At 41.9% G+C, this 25,561-nt stretch overlaps 1 protein-coding gene across 1 annotated transcript in view; it reads right to left on the bottom strand.

Moving 5' to 3' along the window:
- Nucleotides 1-25,561, bottom strand: part of LOC134752319 (uncharacterized protein DDB_G0284459-like) — a 28,332-nt gene that overhangs the window by 733 nt on the left and 2,038 nt on the right. The window contains exons 2-11 of the mRNA XM_063687990.1: nt 10,615-10,674; nt 9,812-10,053; nt 9,231-9,466; nt 8,361-8,536; nt 7,731-7,901; nt 6,773-6,913; nt 4,701-6,623; nt 3,350-3,498; nt 2,086-2,199; nt 632-760 (exon numbers count right to left, since the gene is read on the bottom strand). Coding sequence (XP_063544060.1) covers nt 632-760; nt 2,086-2,199; nt 3,350-3,498; nt 4,701-6,623; nt 6,773-6,913; nt 7,731-7,901; nt 8,361-8,536; nt 9,231-9,466; nt 9,812-10,053; nt 10,615-10,674 — 3,341 coding nt within the window. The remainder of the gene's footprint in view (nt 1-631; nt 761-2,085; nt 2,200-3,349; nt 3,499-4,700; nt 6,624-6,772; nt 6,914-7,730; nt 7,902-8,360; nt 8,537-9,230; nt 9,467-9,811; nt 10,054-10,614; nt 10,675-25,561) is intronic.

The raw sequence follows: 25,561 nt of genomic DNA, 5'->3' as shown, positions 1-25,561 counted from the left end.
ACATTTTACAAGTTTTTTGCGGTAAACCTAACAATTGCTTTGTTTTCTTAAGTGGGCCAAAGCTGCCAAAAACTGGCCAAGTGCGAGTCGGACTCGCGCACGAAGTGTTACATCTATACAACACTACACTATAAAAAAATCACGTTTGTTGTATGGGAGCCCCACTTGAATATTTATTTTATGCTGTTTTTAGTATTTGTTGCTATAGTGGCAACAGAAATACATCATCTGTGAAAATTTCAACTGTCTAGCTATCACGGTTCACGAGATACAGCCTGATGACAGACAGTGCGGAGCCTTAGTTAATGGGACCCTATTACTAAGACTCCACACTGTCTGTCACCACCACCAAGGGTAAACCTTGAGTATGGAACCCTAAAATCGTAACTGAATACCTTTATTTATTTTTATCGGAATTCATATAAATACCACATAATAAGGCAAGCATAATAAGGGGAAGGGCATTAGACGAGTGCAGCGCACGAGCGGTCGATGTGGAGATCCATGAGAGAGGCATTTGTCCAGCAAATGACGTATATTGAGAGGTTAATAACCTCGATTGCTATCCCTTCTCTTAAATCGATTGAGTTCTATAGACACTGAGATCGATTGAGTTCTACAGTTCACTAACCTTTATTTTTATCGGAATCCAAGTCGGAGTCGGACGCGGGCCGGAAGCGTATCCGTCCGACGGTGGATGCGCTGACCACGCGCTGGGTTTTGAATATCGAGTTACGCCGGGACACTCTCTTGATTTTACCTGATGGGTTAAAATCCTCAGTTAATCTTTAAACTCCCTATGGGCCATTTTATCTAAAACTGTACACTACCACAGAATAAATAATAGTACAGAAGGCTCAATGTATAACAAAATCCCTGTTTAGGTATAGCAAACGGGCTTAAACGTATCGACACACCGTCAACACGACACACACACACGACCGTGTTGTGTATCGCCTGCGGGGTAGCACCAACAGCTTGCTGGTAAATATAGCCGAGAGGTGGGATTGTCCGTTTTTTAGCCACTGGGCGTCGGCTCATCGTCCTGTTTACCGGGACCCCAAATAAAAAAAAAACTGTAATACCTAGGTTAAGATGTACTAACTCTAATATTATAAGTCTGTATATAACTAACAATCCATGGGCAATCTGGCCTGAAATAAAGAATTTTATTATTTATTTATTATATTATATATACTATTGTGTAGTCAGCATTTTTGTCATTGTTCCTGCAACCAGCTACGATGCAGTGTTTACTTGCTTTAGACATATTTGTATGCGACACCTGATTTGGTGACGACCGCGCGACGCGGAGTGACACAGAGTTAAATTGGTCTGACTCTACTTATTTGATATCTCTTTCTTATAAGTAAGTTGCGAGCAGGACGGAGCTATCGAGTTATTCACTTGCTCTTCAGGCGTAAGATTTTCTTTGTCCTGGCGTGACAAAGTTATAAAAATGAATATATTATTATAACTAATCCAACTAACTACTCTTATTTTAGGAAACCTGGGTCCTAATATATTTCTAACTCTAACTAGGGCGGCCGCTATTTCTCGAAATTCTTTCTAACGAACAATTAAGGAGTGTCTATTCAAAAGGGCTTACTTTTGTATCGTTTTCATAGAGAAATAAGCCCTTTTGAAAATACACTCCTCAACTGATGTGTGATGCGGGTGCTAAATAAAAAAAATCTACTTAGTTACTTTAAGTAAGAAAACCCGTGACTTCGAAGGTGGAAATAAATAAAAATACTTTTATTTGGTAACCGGTTACCAGATGGGGATTTACATGTCCCATTTAGGAGCTGGTTACATTTGGTTGATTTGGTTACAGAACGGGACTAAAAGGAATGAATTAGAGGTTAGAATGAATGCTGCGATGAGGGCTGCGACAACTGGCCTACAGTGCTGGCAGGATGGAGCGCACATAGCGGCTACGTAGCGATTTCTACGAGCTGCAACACTAAGGGCCATCCCGCACTAGCGTCTCCCGAGCGGCGCCATTTTCTATAGCGCTGACGCTCAAAAGACGCTAGTGTGGAGTGGCCCTTAAAGCGCCCTGTCAAAGGTGAATACACTTACCGACGGCGGCGGCGGCGCGGAGCCGCGACACTTGCGACGGAGGCAGCGCCAGCTCGCCCAACGAGGGCAGGATGTAGCGCAGGTAGCGGTTACGGAGAGAGTGCCACGACCGAGCTAAAAAATCACATCAAAACATTAACAAGTTTTGTCAAAAATCGAATTTGGAGATTTGTTAGTGTTTATAGTATAACTTTCTGTCTCTAAAATTATTTATGTATTTAAAAATAATTGTATAACACAAAACCACGGTCAATAATACTATAATCCATATTTTGTTAGTAATTTAAGTATATTTGTAACTAACAAATTATGGATTGTATCGTCCGAAATAAATGTTTTTTTTTTTTAAATAATATTTGCAAGTCGCTCTCCAACTCTTTGTATGTAGGTACTTAGGTAGTAGTACCTTACTTCAAAATGTTACCTGTGAATACTCGGACAAGGCTCGGAACCGTTTTTTTCTTCATACAAAAAATACCGGTTCCTTTTCCTTCTTTGGTTTATTATTTAATTTTTATTGGGAAAATATAATAATCCATACTAATATTATAAATGCGAACGTCTGTCTGTCTGTCTGTGTGTTACCTCTTCACGCTTAAACCGCTGAACTGATTTAGTTGAAATTTGGCGTAGAATTAGTTTGAGTCCCGGGAAAGGACATAGGATAGTTTTTATCACGAAAATCATCCCTTAAGAGGGTTAAAAGCGGGGTGAAATCATGGTAGAATTGAGATAATTAATGAGTTGCCTAATATTTGTGTGCATATTATGCTCAAATCGAATGATTGCTATGAGACTTTCTCCAGGCGCTATTCTTATTGTAGCTGGGGTTACTAAGTCCACGCGGACGAAGTCGCGGGCTAAAGCTAGTTAGTAATAATAGTTTTTACCTAAACCAAATAAGTACATGATTTAGTCCTACGACTCCTATGTAAAGAGCATAAAATAATTAAAAATTCGGCTATTCCGAGGTTTTTCAAAATACCGAGTTTCGAGCCCTGCACTCGGGAGGCTCCAACCACCTCCGGTTCAGTTAAAATGGCGTTGTCGTATACCAACTACAGAAAATAAAGAGATAAAGATAGTTTATTATTCAAGTGGGCATATTACAATGCGCTTATGAACGTCAAATAAAGCTACGCCGGCTCTAAGCCTACAATTCTGCCTCGAGAAGATTTAAATCCCCCCTCAATTGGAGGAGGGTATCCCAATATGGGACCGGCAACTTGGTGGTGCCGTTGGTATTTGTTCACTAGGTACTCACTTTGCGACGTGAGGCGTGTATACTCGCTTTGAAGCTCCCGCCATACGGTGTTGCCGTTGACCATCCGCATCCTGTTGCCGAGGGATATCCACGCCACTATAGCGTGGTCTTCTGATGACGTGTATTCACGTCCGTTCGCCACGGAAGACCTGACGATAATAACGATTTACGATATTATCAATATTCGAGATGTATTTAAAATAAGCCACCCAATCGCATGTTTTATAATAAGAACTTTATAAGTAATAGTTATTTACGATACAAGTGCGGAAAAGAGGAAATTCGAAATGAGTGGCGATAAATTAAAACACGACCGTAGGGAACCTTTAAACTTTCGACATATGCACGAAAGGTGCTCTTTTACGCACTAGTGCGAGAAATTAGCACCATATGTACTGTAAAATATGTTAAACCTTCCTTCGTGTCAAGCCTTTGACAGTTGCCAACCCCATTACGGGTGTTTGGGTGTATTGTTCTTTTCATACCCATAATAAAATATTTTTTTAATAAATGTGTTTAAAATAAAAACATATATGTCAATTTCAATTGTGTACAAATTTGAGCTATCCATGTATTTTAGTAATTTAAAGGTCCCCGGCAAGCTCCGTTCTCCATACAAACGTAGTTCCGCTCTGATTTTAAAACGACTAGCTAGATTGCTCTGAATCTGAAACTTTGTACTTACAATAGGATAAGGTATATCTATGTCTGTAATTCGTTTATAAATGTAGCTTCAGATACCATCATCATGATAATTTAAGAGCATGGCTCTTGTCGGGGGAGTATGCACCAGCTTTCTCGGTCCTCGGCCAGGCTCTTTAGGTCCCTGTAAGACACGACATTTGCTTTCGCTTTCAGTTGTTGTGTGTAGCTTGCTCGTGGTTTTCCGCGGCCTCTTCTCGCTTCTATCTTGCCTTCTAATATAGTGTTAAAGAAAGTGTCGTGTCTTATCAAGTGACCTATATTATCATTCTGCCTCGTCTATTTTCTATGGTTCTCAGTATGCTTCTCTTTTCTCCCACAATTCGCAGCACTTCCTCGTTCGTTTTTCTCTCCGTCCAACTTATTCTCTCCATTCTTCTCCAGATACCATTGTTACAAAAATACAGCGAAATTAAGTTTTTTAAATTTTCATACAAAACTTGTTTTTGCTCCATTTCGTTTTATAAACTGGAGCTATATAAACTAATTACAGACGTAGATATGCCGCATGTTTTAAAATGAGCGCGGAACTACGTTTGTATGGGAAAGTGCAATTCGGCCGAGCTGGCCTGGGAATTAAGTTTCGTAATTAGTATATAAACATTTGTTAACGTAGTCAAGGAGATAATGTACCTATACATGTACTTACTTCTTAAATTTAACAGGTTTGACAAACATGCTTCTAGCCGCCGCTGCTTTTCTACTATTCTCCTTGCCCTTATTTTCAGTCATTTTACTGTCACTACCTTTGCTTCTCTCCTTTTCATCCTTGTCTCTATCTATTATGTCCTTTAATACTTTGTTTTTTTCCTTATCTGCTTCATTGTCTTTTCCGTCTTTGTCATTTCCTTTATTTTTATCTTTTTGGAGCGATTTTTCAATTCTATCATCATTCGCTATTTGAGCTTTTTCTTTTTCATTAATTTTATTTTTATTATCACTATTCTCTGGCTTTTGTTTAATGAATTTCCTTTTATGATTTCTTGGCACGTTCATAGCTGATTTTCTTTTAGCCAAATGCTTACTTACTTTTATTTCCTCTTTATTTTTCTTTAGCGATAACTTAGATGTCTCAAATGCGTCGCTACTATCGCTTATTTCTGACTTATCTTGATCGTTATCTGTCTCTGGTTTTTTAGGATTTTCTTTAAGTTCTCTTCTTGAAGGTCCTGGTTTTTCTTCTTTTCTTTTATTAGATGTATTTTCTATTTTACTAGATTTTTCATCTTTTTTCGAATTCTTTACCTTTCCCTTATCATTTTCTTTAGAGTTATCTTCTGTAATCTTCATGGATGACCTAGTTGTTTTCTTAGTTTCAGTTGAGCTATCAACGTCTTTTTTAGTTTTTCTATCACTTGCTTTAATATCTTTTAAGTCTTTGTTAAGATCTTTAGATCTAGTTCGGACATTTTTGATTTGATTTTCATCTGTATTACTATCACTAACTAGAATAGATTTACCATGCCTTATAACAGTTTCCTCAGACTTTGTTCTAGAACTCCTACGATATTTTTGCGCATTACTATCTGAATTATTAATGTGTTCTCTTAGCAGTCTCTTTTCCTGACCTTGAGATCTCGTTCTCCTAGTAGATCGTCCAGCACTTTCATTAGTACTATCACTTGTGTTGCTATCTCTCTTTTCACTTTCATCACTACTAACCACTGATTTATCATTAGCAGATTTTCTCTTTGCTCTAGTTCTGCTTTTAGATTTTCGTTGTTTTTGAACCACAACTCTGTCACTTTCATCACTAACTAGCACAGATTCATTGTCTTTCTTTGTTTCTTTAGACTTGCGTCTAGTTTTTCTTTCATTACCATCAGCATTAATACTATTATCATTGCTAACTAGCACAGATTCATTATCTTTCTTTGTTTCTTTAGACTTGCGTCTAAGTTTTTCCTGACCTTGAGATCTCGTTCTCCTAGTAAATAGTCCAGCACTTTCATTAGTACTTGTGTTGCTATCTCTCTGTTCACTTTCATCACTACTAACCACTGATTTATCATTAGCAGATTTTCTCTTTGCTCTAGTTCTGCTTCTAGATTTTCGTTGTTTTTGAACCACAACTCTGTCACTTTCATTATTAACTAGCACAGATTCATTGTCTTTCTTTGTTTCTTTAGACTTGCGTCTAGTTTTTCTTTCATTACCATCAGCATTAATACTATTATCATCGCTAACTAGCACAGATTCATTATGTTCCTTTGTTGTTTTGGAGTTGCGTCTAGTTTTCCTTTCATTACCATCAGTAACACTAGTTAGAGATAATGAATCTGTACTAACAGGTTCATTATCTTCCGCTGTTCCTTTAGACTTACGTCTAGTTTTTCTTTGATTACCAGATTTACTACTTTCATCACTATCACTTTCTACAACTATAGAGGAATCATCTTTATTAGTTCCTGTTTCTTTTCTCTCCGGGTTGAGCTTGACACTGGCCCGTCTCTCAAGATGTCTCCGTATGTGTTGCTTGACCTCTGTGTCGCTGTCAGTGGTGTCTCGGGAACTGTTTCGGGCCGGTCTGTGTATCTGTGGCTTGACTTTCAATTCGCTGGACTGGGACAATCTGGGGAGACACAAAAATTCGTAAAGTTAACAAAATTAAAATCACTGGTCAAGCATTTACAAAATCGAAAATAATTTATTTAAGTCTGTGGGAACTTGAAATAAATAGAAAATGAATAAGGCAGTAAGATAATTTATCGAAAGACTCACTGGGAGTTGTTGAACAGCTCTCTGTTCCTGTTCCACAGCTGCCTCCTCTTTGGCTGGACAGCATTCAACTTTTCCTTCTCACTGTCACTGGTAATACTGGCTGTGTTGCGCGCCTGCCGTGTGCTGTGTCTCATGCGATACCTAATTTACAAAATAAATTGAACATTGTAAAGTCAACATTGGGTCTGTTAAGTAATTTTAGGATAAGAATATAAATATCCTCATGCTTTTGGGGAGATCTTTCGTTAAACGAGCTATAATAAATTATACGTACATCGCGCTTATACATTGTAATTGTAAGGGCCAGTTGCACCAACTACAATTAGTGAACTGATTAGCGTCACTCAGCAGTGAACTATGAAACTCCCCATACAATAAAATTAAGCAATGGTTTTAACGGTAACCAGACGGTTTAGTGGTGGTGATAGAAAGGCGAGGTTTAGGTTCCATAGACGAACAACCTTCTAGAATCTGTATAACCTATTCTCTGGTGTGACGTCAGCGACGCTTCGCGCTCCGCTCCTTTAATCATTTTCCAGGCCGCACCAGTCTACAAGGTTTTCCCAATAAATCCAAATGTATTCCAATTAATCGAGCTTTGATAATTCATTTGAAGAAAAGTCACATTTCCCGAAAGTCCAATTGAACGTTAGATGATGCCTGGAAAGAAGTATTGTGGCGTTGAGCCAGTAGCTTCTTTAGCGGTCCGCACCGTTTGACATACCAGCGGGTTCAGCTTGTACAACACTCGGGTTTTGTATTCCAACCATACAATAAATTTACTACCTTTTCTCCGGAGTTACGTCGGCGACGCTCCCCAGTCCTAGGTGTCTCGCCAACTCCTTTAAAGAGCCGCTGACGTTTTTAAAAAGTTCCACACCGTTTAAGGCACGCCAGCGGGTTCAGTTTGTAGAACACTCGGGTTTAACACTCCAACCATACAGTCAATGAATCTTACCTCTTCTCCGGAGTGACGTCAGCTACACTCCGAAGCCCCAAGTGTTTCGCAAACTCCTTTAAAGTGAGCTGCTGTGTCAGCAGCTTTTCTAGCGGCCCATACCGTTTCAGGCACACCAGCGGGTTCAGCTTGTAGAACACTCGGGTTTTGTATTCCTCGTCTTTGTCGAATCTGGAGAGCAAAATGTGAAGTTAAGTGTCAGCGCGCAAGCCTGTAAGCTGTGTGTTTTATAATAAAACCCAGATATTAAAATTATAGTTTGATTTACCAATTGACTACCCATCTTGCTTTTGCATAAAAATGGCAAATCGATTTGTCATTTTAGGATCTGTGGTGTAATAGAAACAAGGTTTAGGGGAAACCTTTTTGACATCACCAAATTTTCAAACCTATTAAAGAGTTCACTATTGACGGTAAATTTAGCTGCCGTGCTGGGGACCGGAGATACCTCTATTTCACTTCCACTTGGATGTTGCATCAACGGCTACCAAGTACGTTTTCCCCGCTATGGGGCCCATGAAATAAAAATGAAGCCTGGACATGCTTGACCGGGGCATCCCCAAGGGCGTGATGAAGCGCGGGAAGCATCGTCCGCTCCAAAGCCTAATCGATTTAGAAAACATTACCAACCTCTTGATCTCGTCAGCCTCCGCAGTCCTGGCCAGGAACCTGCGCATCACCCTCACGTCATCGTCGTCGATGACGAGCTCCTTGCACACCTCCTTCCGCTCTGAGGACGAGGAACTGCTGTCGGACTCCGGTGTGGGCTGAGACTTGGGTGAAGGTTTAGAGGATTTGTTTGGAACCTGGGAAAAAATGGAGATAGGTAAGTTACTATAATTGAATACTTGGTATTTGATGTAATGTATGTGTGTGAGATGGGCGGAATATTCGGTGATTATTCGATGTATTTGTATTCGTTTATTGCAGTCATGTACAATGCATTATGTCTAGGACTTATTACTATGGTACATGAAACCGGATAGGGTGAAGCAATTTACTACTTATATCTAACACATAATTTACAGTAAGAATAATCAAATCTTAAAATTCATAATACGTCACAAAATTACTTACAAAGCTTGCTTAATATAAAGTTTATTTCAGGGCTCGGAACCGGTATTTTTAAAAAACCCCGAAATAGCCCAATATTTTGAATTATTTTATGCTCATTACGTAGGACTGAATCATGTATTTAGGAAACAATTTTGCATTATTAAAACGTCCCATTAAAAATGAAATTATAAACAAAAGAACGTAATAATACCGGTATTTCTGTATGGAGCAAATACCGGTTTCCGACCCCTGGTTTATTTTAATGGTTTAATGACAATATTTTTGTTAAACATATTATTCTGATCCATCAATATTTGTGTCAACGTTAGGTAACATAACAAATTACTTTAAATAAATCATACATTGGCATTGGCATACAAGCGGGTAGAAAAAGCCCTTTTCCAAATAGGTGATGTGAAAAATTATTTATTTTATAAACCATACCTGTTCATCATCAGAACTGCTCTGCAGCAGCGATTGCACTAACTTCTCTTCTTCCTTCCCTCTAACTACAGTCTTTGCTTTATGCAACTTCTTCGGACTTCTTTGTGTTTCTTTACCTTTGCGTGACTTTGGTCCAGGTAAGATAGGTGACTGTATCTGTTCCTTAATATCTTCTGAAGAGCTGCTTTGTAAAAGACTTTGTACTAGTTTCTCTTCTTCTGGGCCTCGTACTTTTACTGTCATTGGATATTAGAACATATAAGGATACTACAATTTTTTATACATACGATTATAGTTTATAGTATTTTTCAAATACTCCATACAATCCTCAAAACACAAAATCTCGCAAAATTGTATTGACGTTTTACGTACCCGAACTGTTTGAAGTTGATATTCATTTAGATAATAAGCAAGTAACTCATTTAAGATCTTATATAGTTTCAAAAAACTTTCTATTTTGTAAGAAACAGATAATATTTAAAACTTTAGGTTCATTTAAGGAAGGTACATTTTGCGAATGAAAAAAGGATTTTTTGCAAGTTTTCATTATGCAACTTCACCAACTGAAATAAGATACCCACCAGTTTTCTTTTGCGGTGACTTCTTTTCCTTACTGTCTTCTAGCAAACTTTTCACAATTAGTTCCTCTTTGTCTTCTATTGCCTTCTTTGATTTTTGTGTCACTTTGTCGCTCTTAATCTGCTTCGCTTTGCTGTGCGATTCCTCGCTGGACGATCTTTTTCTTTTGCGGGGAGAAGTCACTTGGGCATGGACAGCTGCAGGAGTTGGCTTGTCGCCTAACTCGTTGGCATTTACATCGCATCTAGAACAAATAGGGATGATTGATGATGACAAATGTTGATTTCGTAACAAAATCTAGTTAAATAGATAGAAAAAGTTAGGAAATTCATTCGTGATAAACACAACAGGAGCATTCCACAAAATAGTCTACACTTGTCCCATACAAATGCGAATTTTCTGAAGATTTGCAGGTCTAGGAGTTTCTTTTTCTGTGATAAATGGGCAAAAATACGGCAAGAAAAATAATCATCGGCTTCAAAAGCCCAAAAAAAAGTTTTAATACACGAAATAAAACGCGTTTGTACGTCAAGTGTAAAAATATGGGTGCACTCATCATACTCAAAAACATGTCCATAGCTCTTGTGTCAGCGAATTAGGAACTATGGGACATACTTTTGAGTAAGTTGTATGCACCCATATTTTTACACTTGACTGTACGGGAAGTGGAATGCTCCAACACACCAATAAACGCCCCTTCCAGCATTCGAGCCAGGCCAGAACCTGGGACCTTCTGCTTGCTAAGCAGGGTCACTACCGGCCAGGCTAGGAGGCTGTTAATACTTAAGATAATATTAGTTAGTACCTGGAATGATGTCGATGCTGGGAGCAGCAGCGGTGCGCGCGCGGGCTTGCTCGCCGCGACCTGCACCCAAAACATCATCATAAACACACTATCATAGAGTTAGTTAATTAACCCTTTGAGATTACAAAGAATCCACAATTCAAGTCTCATTGCTATTAAATTTAATAGTCTTAAAAATTCTACGTAATAAAAAATACAAAAAATTATGTATGGTCATTTCTCGAAATCAAAATTTCTCTTTAATTGTACCTCGATATGTGAATTAGGAAACTATAAGTCTATAAAGAAATCAATTTGTAGCTATTAGCTAAGTTGCTCATATGTTTGTTATAACTGTTTGTTTCTCAATAAATTAAAAAAAAAAGGTTAAAATAACTGTTAAAAGGATGATCTCCAAATCTTTTCTATAATATTCTTTTTGTCTTAGAACAATTTTTTTTTCAGTGTTCTTGGAACGAAAATCTTAAAATTAATTAGAATTCAAGAAGAAAACGATCAATTTCAAAATCAGAAGTAAACCACGTTCGCCGTCATGCGGGTGGTATATTGAAGCTGATTGGGGCCTTTGGAAAGAGGCCACTTTTGGGCTGGAGCCCGTGGCATATCTCCCACTCCTAATGAACAAAGTAAACAGTCGCTTACGGCAGGTGTCGGTAACAGCAACTCGAGGGCCGTATGCACGTCTTTAGAGCTTCAAGCAGGGACCGGACAACCCTTTTCGCGATAAAACCCTTTCAATGGGCGACACTTAAACACGGCTAACACATTGAAAGACTTTCCCTTTTGAACTGCAAGCCCCTTACCTTTGACTAACCCTTACCGAAAAGCTAACCAAATATAAGGCTAGCTCTTAATAAGGGTTACCCTTATCTTTAAGCGCTTTTTATAAAGGTTTCCCTTTGCGTGAAAGAGACAGGATTAGTATATATCTACGGTAGTGTATGAAAAGGAATGAAAATACGTGCCTAGTCAAAGAACGCCGCCGACGATCGCTCGGATTCGAAGTAATGTGTGCTTTATGAACAAGGTAGATGACTTAAATTAGCACGCTTATATGCTAAAAGGGAAGCCCTTTATAAGGCTAACCCTTATAAGCAATATTAGTCTAACCCGTTCGTATAAAAATACCGCAAATCGATGTACAGGACTACAGGTTAGCCGTTTGGCACACACATACTAGAGGCCAAAACAAATTTTTTGACCTGCAGTTCCTAAAAAAATTTCGCTGGGGGGAGTGGTAAAACATTATTTTTTTTGTATGGAAAATTTTTTTTTTTTCCAAAACCTATCGAGTGTGGTATCATACGAAAGGGCTTATTGAGGCGATCCTAAAAATATATAAATATATCACATCATTACATTTCGGGCATTTCGGGCCACTCCCCCCCCCAGCAAAATTTTTTTAGGAACTGCGGGTCAAACAATTTGTTTTGGCCTCTAGTATGTGTGTGCCAAACGGCTAACCTGTACATCGATTTGCGGTATTCCGGCTTCCGCTATATGCAAGGTGTTGGTGAGCGGATGATAAGGGTTTTGTAAGAGTATTTGGGCTACTGATTACCCAAATGTGGTAGCTTTATATAAGGGTTTTTAAAAGCAAAACAAAGGGTTTCGTCTGGCAAAGGGTATGGTGAGTCAAGCCTTATGCAATACCCTTATTTTTTTTTTTTTTAATCTGGTTTTTATGGAGGCTTTGGACACTCTAGGTGAACATGTCAGCCTCATGGGTGCTATCATAGTTCCCTACTCAAGGGAGAGGTCAATAAAGTGGTAAACACTGATTGCTTTGTCCGATATAGGTTCTGCCAACCAACAATTGATCTGTCCATTGTGCATGGAGCCCAGACTACCAAAAATTCTTTTTCTCAAGTCCGAATTCCGGACGCATTCCAACAACACGTGAGACAAGTCATCAGTCTTCTGACAGTTTGCACACGCACACAGTGGTGACGATTTAACGGCCATCATGCACAGAAATTTGTTTGTAGGGATGTGTCCGGACCGGACTCGGAAAGCTGAGACTAACACTTTTCTAGAGAGTTAGCAGAATCAAACCAGGGTATCCACAAGGGTCTATCTTGGATTGTTCTGTACCAGATTCCAACACCCCTTGATAAAGCTTGTTCTCCAAAATGGTATTCCCATTTCTGTAAACATATTTTTTTAATTCTGGGAATTACTTCACTTGAATATGGTATAGAATCGAGTACAGAGCCATCCATTACAGCGGTTTTAGCAAGCTTATCTACTGCCTCGTTTCCTACTAACCCTACGTGGGAAGGAATCCACTGTATTTTAACAACTCTATCTTTACAAATAAACTCATGAATCAACTGTAGAGCTTCATATGCAACAGGCATGCCTCTTTGTCCAAAAACACAACGATTAAGGTGTTGAAGTGCTCTCTTTGAGTCAGATAGTATTACAACTGGAGCACTATTAGCTAGATTATTTGCATAACACAAGGCTTCTTTAATAGCTACAAGTTCAGCTCGCATAACGCACGCGTCATCATGCAGCTTCCACATGAGTGAAACATTGCACTGAGGATCAAACAGAGCTGCTCCAACACCTTGTACACACTTCGAACCATCAGTGTATATTTTATGAAATTGGACATACTGCTCAGTAAGCACTCTCAGTGTAGAATTTCTCAACGCCTCATTCTGTTGATGCCGCTTAGGGACATCAATATAATCAATGCTATCCATTATACATGACCTGGTGTCAACCGAGGACACCCACGTGTTCAAAGAGTACATATCCAATTTGTCACAGTGATGCACAGGTAAATCTTTCCATTCATCATAAATTTTTGCTAACAAAGGAAAATTTATAACAGAAAATTGGTAACGTTTAGTCAAAATGCTCTGTAACGCGGAAATAATGGGGCTGTTTGATCTTGATCTAATTCTTAGTAAAAATCTACAACCCAACCAATAACGGCGCACAACCAGAGGAGGGATGGAGAGTTCACTTTCCATAGCTATAACAGGAGTGCTGCGTATGAAGCCTCCGCACACACGCAAAGCTCTATTTTGCAAAATGTCTAATTTCTTTAAATGATAAATAGCACAGCTTCCATAAATAAAACTACCATAATCCAGGCGACTTCTTAAGAGAGATATATAGAGGCGCCTGAGATGTTTAGGGTGAACTCCCCAAGACCTGCCCGCTAGAACCTTTAAAATATTAATATGTTTGTAATTTCTTTCACACAGCTCTTTTATATGGAGCCCCCATCTCAAGGGCGAATCCAGCCATAATCCTAAATACTTAACTTTACGAACAACCTCGAGAGACTTGCCATTAACAACTATGTCAACATTAACATCTTTTCGTGATCTTTTAAAAACACATACTTTCGATTTATTCTCAGACAGATACAAGCCAACTTTTTCTAGACAACCAATCAAACAGTCAATAGAGAGTTGTAGAACACTAACTGTATCTGTAGTGCGACCTCTTTCCACTGTTTTATACAACACGAAATCATCGGCATATTGCGAGATACAAACATTATTAATACTATTACCGATTTCCATGGTTGCAATATTAAATAAAAGAGGAGAAATGGGATCTCCTTGGGCTAATCCTTGGTGTGTATGTCTAATTAAAGGGTTACCTCCACAATTCAGAATAATTCTACAGCGCCTATTAGAAAGGAAATTCCATAGATATTTACATATCTTATTACCTATGCTTATGTTTTGTAAAATGTTAATTAATGAGCGTATATCTATGTTATTATATGCATTATCGATGTCGATAAAACAAGCAACAGTAGGTTGTTTTTTACCAAATCCTTGCTGAATATCAGTTGTAAGTAAAGCCAAATTATCTAAACAAGACTGAGCCCGTCTGAAACCAGTCGAAGCGTTAGGAAGGAGACCCCGGCTCTCCACAAACCATTCAATTCTCTTCATAAGAATCAAGTGTAGAATTTTACATGGACAAGATATTAAAGAAATCGGACGTAAAGAAGATGGCAAGCCGGGGTCCCTCCCCGGCTTAAGTATAGGGACTATTTGGACATCTCTCCACTGATCCGGGACAACCCCGGTATGAATTATGAGATTAAATATTTTTATCAGCATTAATTTACCATTGTCTGAAAGATTAAAAATCATAGAATAAGATATGTTATCAACTCCTGGAGAGGTATCCTTCTTTTTTAAACAATTTTGCAATTCAGGGAGAGTAATCGGGATTTCTAACACAGAAGATTGTGCACTAGAAAAGGACGGGTCCGGTTCAGCAACACTATCTGGGGTCAATGAGTGAAGCAGATTCCTGGCGTTGTCGGGATCAACACCAGCACGGCCTCCAGAGTTTCCCTTCATCCATCTCATTTTCCTCCACATGATAGTAGCTGATGATTCATGGTCGATGCTCGTACAAAAATCTTTCCACGCTTTTGAGCTAGCCTTTTTTATCAGTTCACTGGCTTTTGACACCTTGGTTTGCCAGCAAGAAAGATTTGATGGAGTAGGATTACGTCGCACCTTTGCCAAGGCTAAACGTCTTTCTGCTACAGCTTTGGATATTTCTGAATTCCAATAATGTTTAGGTCGAAATTTTGATGAAGGGTCTTCACTCGTCTTGATCCAAGGGATATGTTTATCAGCTAATGATTGGATGTTTTTCATAAATATATCATAACTAGTTTGAACGTCATCACTCACTGAAACATCAAACACTGTTTCTGCTTCTTTATTATACTCTGCCCAGCTAGCCTCTTTATAATTCCTCTTCTTGGTAAACATTTTAGATCGGATATAACCACAGTTCATCTTTAATATCACATGATCACTACCCAAATTTTCATTACAAGTCTGCCAGCTAACATTAGTAGCAATGTCCGTTGAAGCGAATGAGATGTCAGGTGAAGATGTCTGCAGGCTGCCATTAACCCATTTAATGCGAGTGTGTGAACCATCGTTTAGACACACGAAATCATTTTCAAACATAGCTTTGTACACAGCCTCTCCTCTCCGATCGGATTTACATGACCATAGGGCGTGATGAGCATTCATATCACCAAATATTAGACACTCTGACTTAACAAAACTGAAGATTGAGTCCCAATCATGCTGATTAGTGGTTACGGAGGGTGGGCAATATATCGATATAATATGTTTAAGGCCAGGAATATTAAATATTTCAATAATCATGACTTGCATTTCAGAATTAGTTACATTATAAGGTCTATGTGAAAATTTTATTGATCTGTGTATGATGGCGCACAGGCCACCATAAGAATCGGACCTGTCTGCTCTTACTACGTTATATCCACTAAACTTAAGAGTAGTTTGAGTAGAAAGCCAAGTCTCACTCACAAATGCCATATGGATTTTATCTTGTAGTAATAAAAGTTCAAAGTTTCGAGCTTTAGGTTTTAAACTGTTAGCATTCCATTGGTATATGCTTATCAAATCCTTTTTTGTTGTGTTACTGGCCATTATTGTGATTTCCAAAAAGCTTTAACAACATCTCTATAGTGAAAAATTTCTGAACAAAATTCTTAACCTCACTCCAGATAAATTCCATAAATACCTTAATTTTATTTTCAAAATCTCCCTCGGTTGCCATTGCTTCATTTATCTTTTCCAAAAACCTATCTATTAAGGACTTTCTTTCTTTGCGAGTTCTTCGAGATTGCTGAGGGGGGACTACGTCAATTGGAGGACGGGTACTTTCAGTTTCAGATGATTCCTCGGCACTCATATTATGTTTCTCGCTTCTCTTCGATTTGCGGCGTTTTTTGTCACTTTGCTTTTTATTTTTGCTTCCAATATCCTTATTTTGAAGTACACTTTTTACTAATTCGCTTTCAGGATGCTCTTCTTCAAAGTTAAAATTACTAACTGAAGCCCCAGCACATATATCTCTACAAGAAGGCTTCGAGGATTCCCCGGTTGAAAATACTAGGGGACTCGGATTCAGTAGCAGAGTTTCTCTCGCCTGGAAGCCACTGCTTACATCAGTATTCTGCTTTTTTTCCTCGTTAATTTTCTTTAGGGCTACTTTATATGTGCAATTGTTTTGCCCCATGAATGCACGAATGGATCTTTCTTTTAGGAACGCGGGACATAAGCTTTTCATCAAGGATAAATGGTTCCCGTTGCAGTTCACGCTTTGGAACTTCTTTGTTTCACAATTTTCATGTTTTTCTCCGCATTTAGGACAGATTTGTACCTTGGATGGACAAAAATTACTGACATGGCCAAATCGCCAGCATTTCGAACATTGGGTGACTGGATACTTATATGAATCTACCGCCATACGACATCCATACGCCTTAACGTAAGGGGGCAGAATTGACCCTCGAAAACAAACACGTACAGTTTCACACTTTACCCACTTACCCTGCTCATCTCTTTTGTTTAATCGTTTGACGGCTAAAATCTCTGTATCTGAATCACACACAAAAATATCTTTTAGGTCCTTTTCATCAACATCAAAATCTATATCTCTGACTACCCCGTAGCAGAATGGCAATTCGTTAGTATTTCTACAAATCCACTCAAATTTCTTAGCAACTTCACTCTCCAAGAAACTGTTTGCGTTAATCTCAGTATTAAATCTGATCAGTACTTTGAAAGGACTCTTATATTTTACTCTTAAGACGCCCTGCACATTATGACTCGACAATATCTTTGCAAATCCCAATTGTTTCGGGAGAGCGTTTTTGGAACTAACTGAAACCTCATAAATAATATCGTCAGACTTCGGTAGAGGACTACTCGAAGGGGGGGAACGACGTACATCTCTACGTTTATTCCTACATACGAGCGTAAACTCATCATCATCTCCACCGTCATCCTCTAACCGTCGCTTATCGCCTCGTTGCTCTGCAGAGTCTGCGAGTTGGTTAACGGCATTCAAATCTCCGTCATCCCATTGCAAGTCCATCTCACCATCTCCTTGAGGAGTGGAGGCCTCGGAGCCCATGATAACCTTCCTGATTGATTCTGGGGACATCTCGGCACCCGCGGCCGGCTGCGGGGCCGTATCCTCGCCCGATTCACTCATAATCATAAATTGAGGGTAGTTCGATAAAACCACTAATATTGTGTTTTCACGAAAAAATCACTAATTAACTTAGTTTTTCACGTATTATCAGTACTAAAGTCATTGTAATCAATTTATACACACTCGGAATTATAATACTCTCAGCAAAACACAAAAAAATCGGTCTTACAAAAAGGTAAACAAAGGAACGCGTCCGAACGTAATCGTTGCTCACGCCAGACTGCAATACCCTTATAAAACCCCGATAAGGGATAGCGTGCCAGTTCTTGGCTCAAGACACTAAAGCTTAACACAGAGAGCACTTAAATCAGTCATATAAACTTCTATAGTTGTTTAAGCGCCACTTAATAATAATAATACAAAGACGTTTATTCAAGAAGTTTGAACATAATAAATGTACATGATAATGCTTACAAAATAATTGAAAGGGAAGGTGGCTCAGCTGATGTCTGTGCCAAAAAGGCTTCGGGGCACAGCAGCCCCAAAGATTTTCACTTGCACCATTCCACTAACCCAGGTTTAACCGCTTAAACCTGGAGTTACAATGGTTACGAGTGCCATTTGGGTTGGACTAAAGCAAACACTTGTATCCTTCCCTGCCTTACATATGGATGTCAAACTTGGGCCCTAACTGTCAAGGAGAGGAAAGCTCTCCAAGTCTGCCAAAATAGTATGGAAAGAAGCATGTTGAATATAAAACTTAGAGATAGAATAAAACTGGAGGACATTAGAAAGAGAACAAAAATAATTGACGTAAACCACACTATGAAAAAACTAAAATGGAAGTGGACCGGCCACATGCTCCGAGACAAAAGAGAAAAATGGTCAAAAGACATCACAACATGGTACCCAAGTGTCGTATATAGCTTTTAAGATATGTCGTATATAGCTTTTAAGATATTTTTATTGTACGTTTTGTGATTCTCTAATTTTGTGTTTTATTATTGTGTAACTTTCTATGTCTTTTAATCATTGTGTGTTTATGTTTTATTGTTATATTTCGTGCATAGTTATAAGAATCAATGTCCCACAATAAATATTACCTATTCCCTAACTTTGTAAAATAGCGTAAGCTGATTGGCCAATAAATGGATACTGACTCTGCACAACACACCCACGTGACACAGTGGGCGGGGCGCGGTCGCGCTATCATATAAATATGACTGCCCAACCTAGCCTCGTCAGTCCGTCAACAACTAGTCTACACTTAACATCTTATTAACCCTAAAATAAGTGTTCTTACTAACCCTCACACTAACCCGGTAACATGGTGGTGGTATTTCTGAGGTAATTGGCAGCGGTAGCTTCACTTCGGCCAGCGCGTTCCAGTCTTCGGCGTACGAGCTTCAAGAAAAACAGTCTACGCTCAACAATTATGGTCCTTCGAGCCGGATAAAGAACAAAGAAACAAGTACGCGCTGAGTGTTGAGAATTTCTCCACTCAGATAGAAGAAAGAACAAAGAAACAAGTACGCGCTGAGTGTCGAGATTTTTCTCCACTCAGATAGAAAAAAGAAGCTTGAAAAACGAACGCGCTGAGCCTTGAAGTACGCTTCGGCTCAGACCCTTACCCAATTACCCCTCCATACCCCACTATACCGGCTTGCCGGTCGGACCGTGCTGTGTTGTAGGTTTTCCTCCACTCACGCGTCCTGGCAACTTTCGTTGCATGTGTCACATGGTGATGCCATCACACTGCTTTCGAACGCTCTAGGCATTGCACTTTGTCATTGCGGGAGATTCAGTGCACCGAGGGATTTACGCTTAGGGGCACTGACGTTGCGCTCTGTGGCGTCAGGGCATAGGTGTTAGGCAGGTAAATTTGTATATAGTTAGGGACCCCCGCGTGTGTGTCAAGAAAGAAGAAGATGTCTACGAAGAGTACGAGAAATCTTCGACCGCGCGCTAAGGGCCCGCCTGCCCCCGCGCCCACAGAGACCCCTACCCCCTCGTCCGGCAAGACCACGTCTACCGAGACACATACATGGAGCAAAGGCTCCACCGGCAACCAAGTGAATAGCGGTGGAGAGATAGACAACAATTCGGTACACTCGGACGCGTTAGAAAATACGGTAGTAGTTCGCAGTAGGTCAAATACGCTAGTAAATAAAGACCCCGTGGTCGCGCCGCCGCCGCCGCGGGCGCCGTCTGTTCGTGGATCAATCAGAGGTCGCGAATCGGTAAATAGGGATCGTGATAGTCAATTATCGGTGCTCATGGCCGAGCTCGAGGTTCATAAAGCCGCTCTAGTTGTCGCTCAGAAGCAGTCCGATACTGCCAAATTAAAGCTGCAGATCGCCGAATTGGAGGCGAATTCTGACAGAGGCAGTACCGTGGCTGACGAGTCTGAACGGCGTACTAGGAATTGGGTAGGACAACAGTGTAGGCCACAGGAGCACGACGTCGCGATCGAGAATAGTAAAATTCCCTTGCCGAAGGAGACAGCGCCGCCGCCGCGCGCCGCCGCCATTGAGCGGGGTACTAGTAGGCCGCAACCGCGTTATTTAGAGGTGCCACACGGCAGTTATGCACCTATCTACCATAAGCCGCCCGAGTTACCCTCATTCGGAGGAGATATAACCGAATGGATTTCATTTAGGGCAGAGTTCGAGGACACGTCTCCCATGTTTAGTGCCGTCAATAACGTAAGTCGTATTAGGCGCGCGCTCAAAGGCGAGGCTCGGACCGCCGTGAAATCAATTATGTACACAGTTCAGGACCCGTACGAAATTATGGAGGCGCTAGAACGGCAATTCGGCGACCCGGAGGAAATTGTGTTAACGGAGTTGCATAATATAAAACGTATGCCGCGCTTGTCAGAAGACAACGCGAACATAGCTTCCTTCGCCGCACATATTGCGAATGCCGTCGCAACCATACGTTCGCTGCGACAAGAGCAGTACTTACACGCGCCTGAACTTGTAAACAAAATCGTGGACAAACTTAATTTGATTGTGCGTTACGAATGGGCAAAATATAGGCAGTCTAATAGTCAAACTCCCGGTCTAGTTGCATTATCGGAGTTTTTGAACGAAATTAGCACTGCAGCCAAACGCGTCAACCGACATAGGCCGTCGAACAGATTGCGGAACACAGTAAACACGGTATCTTTTGAGCACGACCCTAGGCGAGCAAGCAGTTCTCGCGATAGGCGTCGCGCCCCCGCGTTTTCCCGCGATCCTAGCACGGAGTCGGAATCAGATTCCCACGATCATTACGTACGCGAAGCGCCGCGTAGTAATAAACCCGCTATCGCGCAAGTTAAGCCTCGCGATAGTAACAAAAAAAAACCCGCGTCGACCGGAGCTAAGCCCAAACAACCGACATCGTCCGTCCCTGTCTCGCGCAGCACGTGCGCCGTTTGCCAGAACGGCCACGAGCACAAAGTTAGCGCGTGTCGTAAATTTTTAGCGGCGACGATTCCTGAACGGTGGGACTTAGCAAAGGGCGCTAGATTATGCTATAGGTGCTTAGACGCGGCTCACCGTAAGTTCAAGTGCAAGTACATCGCGTGCGGAGTTAACCAATGCGAAGCCGGACATCATAAGCTATTACACGGACTGAACGCGGCCGCGCCCGCGAACGGTAATAGTACTCCGGCGGCAGCGGTTAATAATATTAGGCTCCCGCAAACGTACCTCAAAGTCATGCCTGTAGAGGTGTCGGGACCGCTAGGTACCGTGCAAACCCTCGCGCTGCTAGACGAAGGCGCGGCTATGACTTTGATGCTTCACGAAACGGCCGATAAACTCGCGCCTCGCGTAAAAGGCGAAACTTTGGAGATAGAAGGCATAGGCGGCGTAGTCAGAAATCCGGATTCGTATACGTTACGAGTCGCAATACGGGGTTTTTGTAGCCGACACATGGAAATGATGGAGGTAATCACGATTGGCGATATTGGCATAGGAATGCAGGGCGTACCACGTGACGTAGTCGACAAGTGCGAACACTTGACTAAAATCGCGGACGAATTAAGTTACCCGACCGGCATACCTACCATCGTGATAGGACAAGATAATTGGCACCTCATCATTTCTCGGCAAATTTTAGAGGGCCCGCCTGAACTTCCCATTGCTAGCCTAACTAGACTGGGCTGGGTTTTACACGGCCCAGATAGAACGCGCCGCGCCGCGGTAAACTTTGTAGGGCACGCACGGCCTAAAACCGCGGACGACGAGGCTTTAGAGCTAATGAAACGGCATTTTGACATAGAATCATTAGGCGTTTCACAAAAGCTACCTCGGGCCGATCCCGACCAGCGCGCACTAGACTTGCTGAAAACCACCTGTGTAAAAATACCGGGGGAGAATAGGTATCGAGCGGGCTTATTATGGCGGACGGACGACGAAAAGCTCCCAGATAACCGAGCGCAAGCATTAAAACGGCTGTACAGTCTAGAACGAAAACTAGACCGAGATGCAACGTTAAAGGCCGAATATGCAAAGCATATGGCTAACTTGCTTGACAAGGGTTACGCGGAGAAAATGGAGTCGCCGCCCCCCCTCGATGCGCCCCGGGTGTGGTACTTAGCGCATTTCCCAACTTTTCACCCGCAACGCGGCAAAATGAGACTAGTGTGGGACGCGGCCGCCACGGCCTACGGACGGTCGCTCAATAGCGCGCTTTTGGCCGGCCCCGACTTATTAGAGTCACTCTTTGGCGTACTAGTGCGTTTCCGCGAGGGTAAAATCGCGGTAATAGCGGACGTCAAAGAAATGTTTTTACAGATCGAGATAATTGAGCAAGATCGCGATGCGTTACGTTTCGTTTGGCGGGGGGAGGACCGCACCTCTCCACCGCAAGAATACAGAATGAAGCGGCTTATATTTGGATCGGCAGCGTCGCCGACAACCGCGCTATACGTCAAAAACGAAAACGCAAGAACGCATAGCGAACAATTTCCGATCGCAGCTGAAAAAACAATAAAAAATACGTACATGGACGACATGTTGATCGCGCTCGATACGTCCGAGGACGACGCCAGGCGCATAGTAAACGAGGTTTACGAATTAAATATGCGCGCGTCATTCGAGCTTCGCGGGTTCGCGTCGAACCATCCTGCGGTTATTGCTGACGTAGTTAACAGTAAAGAGGAAACGTCATTGTTAGGCGCTAGCGAGAGCGAACGTACGTTAGGTTTGAAATGGAATCACAAGCGTGACACCTTAGGTTTCAACGTAAACTTTCGCAACACGCCCGAGGACGTACTTAACGGTCAGAAATTACCTACAAAACGACAGGTTACGAGTAGTGCGATGTCGATATTCGATCCGATCGGATACGTTAGCCCCATATCCGTCTTAGGCAAGGCATTAATGCAGGAGATATGGCGCACCGGAATCGGATGGGACTCGCCCATACCCGTCTCGCTCGCACCCGCATGGCGATCGTTCATAGATAACGTACAACAATTACGGGACTTGGAAATTCCGCGACACGTGCCCGCATTTAATAGGGAGGCATATATGCATGTTTTTTGCGACGCAAGTGAAAAAATATATGCCGCGGCCGTGTACCTAGTCAGCGTCAACCCCGAGGGGACTAGAACGTCCGCATTAGTGGCCGCAAAGGCCCGAGTGTCACCTCTCCGGGTAGTTAGTATTCCACGAATGGAATTACAGAGCTGCGTACTAGCGACTAGGTTAGCGGAGACCATAGTCAAAGAGTCAGACTACGTAATAAAGGACAAGTATTTTTGGTCTGACTCCAAAACGGCACTCACGTGGATACGGTCGGACCCACGTAGGTACAAAACGTTCGTCGCACATAGGTTAGCGGAAATCGAGAACACTACCACCCCCGCCAACTGGCGCTGGGTGCCTAGTGCAGCTAACGTAGCTGACGACGCGACGCGCGGTATACCTACGCAATTTGGAGCGAACCACCGATGGTTCATAGGGCCCGATTTCATACGTAAAAGCGAGGAGCATTGGCCGACAGAGAAAACGCCCGCGCCCGTCGCCGATACGGGCGAAGAACGCGTTAACAAGCTCGTATGCTCGGTAGGCGCCGCGAAAAATAAGTTTGAGTACCTGCCGGAGGTATGTAGGTTCTCAAAGTTCGTACGCTTAGTCCGCGCCACCGCTAAAACACTGGTTGCCGCCGAGGTTTTTAAAGCCGCATTGCTTAAAAAGAAACCAGACACAGACATAAATAAGGGGCATTTGAATTTAGCAGAGATATTGCTTATACGCCGGAGTCAACATGAAGCCTTTCCAGAGGAAATCAAGTTAATGGAAACTGGACGGCCGATTCCGAAGAAATCGCCACTCCATAAAATCGCAGTAAAACTCGACAAAAATGGAGTCATCGTGCTGAACGCCAGAATAGATAAAGATGTACACATACCCGTTCTACACGCTAAAGAAGATTTCGTCAAGCTGCTAATACATCATTTTCATGCTCTCTACAATCACGGCAACCATTCAACAGTGATAAACGAGCTGAAACAAAGATATTATATTATCGGTCTGCGCGGTAGCATTCGTTATATAACGAATAAGTGCCAATGGTGTCGGACCTATAAGGGGACCACACTCAAGGTTCCTGTAGGCGACTTACCACCAGAGAGGCTCCAGGCGAATCAACCGCCATTTACCGCCGCAGCCGTAGATTTATTTGGCCCAATGAATATTACAATAGGCCGCCGCCGCGAGAAAAGATGGGGCGTATTATATACTTGCCTCACTACCCGAGCTGTGCACTTAGAGCTTGCCGCCTCACTTTCGGCATCCTCTATGATACTCTCACTGCGCAGAATGATAGCTCGGCGCGGCACGCCTACCGTTCTGTACTCCGACAACGCAACTAACTTCTACGGAGCAGAACGAGAAATTGCAGAGGCCAAGAAAACGCTGCCAGACAGTCTAAAGCCATTCCTGACTGAACGAGCGATCACCTGGAAAAAGATACCGCCTGGCAACCCTTCCGCCGGCGGTGCATGGGAACGACTCGTGGGCAGCGTGAAAACTGCACTGAAAGCTACACTAAAAGAGAGAGCACCTCATGAAGAAGTTCTACATACGCTGCTTCTAGAAGCCGAGCACGTAGTGAACTCCAGACCACTGACACCTGTGAATCCAGACCTAGATGTCGAGGCTCTGACGCCGAACCATTTTCTCATCGGCCGGTCGAGCGCAATGGCACCGCTGGGCGTCTTCACAGACAAAGATATGTCACTGTCGTCATGGAAGACAGCGCAGAACTTAGCCGATCACTTTTGGAGGCGCTGGCAGAAAGAATACAGACCCAGCCTCCTCCCTCGGCCCAGTGCTCACCAGAACGTGCAGAAGCTAAATATAGGCGACATCGTCATCGTAGCGGACAGCTCTATGCCACGAGGAACATGGCCTAGAGGCGAAATCGCACAACTCTTTCCCGGCCCTGATGGCCACGTAAGAGTAGCCATTGTTCGCACCCGAGCGGGTGAAGTCCGTCGTCCAGTTTCCCGGCTTATACCTATATACTCCACGAATGGAGACGGTGTTGGCACACGCGGGGGAGATTGTCGTATATAGCTTTTAAGATATTTTTATTGTACGTTTTGTGATTCTCTAATTTTGTGTTTTATTATTGTGTAACTTTCTATGTCTTTTAATCATTGTGTGTTTATGTTTTATTGTTATATTTCGTGCATAGTTATAAGAATCAATGTCCCACAATAAATATTACCTATTCCCTAACTTTGTAAAATAGCGTAAGCTGATTGGCCAATAAATGGATACTGACTCTGCACAACACACCCACGTGACACAGTGGGCGGGGCGCGGTCGCGCTATCATATAAATATGACTGCCCAACCTAGCCTCGTCAGTCCGTCAACAACTAGTCTACACTTAACATCTTATTAACCCTAAAATAAGTGTTCTTACTAACCCTCACACTAACCCGGTAACATGGTGGTGGTATTTCT

Source organism: Cydia strobilella, chromosome 24, assembly GCF_947568885.1.
Source record: "Cydia strobilella chromosome 24, ilCydStro3.1, whole genome shotgun sequence".
In the NCBI taxonomy this organism is placed as follows: domain Eukaryota; kingdom Metazoa; phylum Arthropoda; class Insecta; order Lepidoptera; family Tortricidae; genus Cydia; species Cydia strobilella.
The sequence above is the reverse complement of the archived record's forward strand: the minus strand, read 5'-3'. Positions and strand labels throughout refer to the sequence as shown.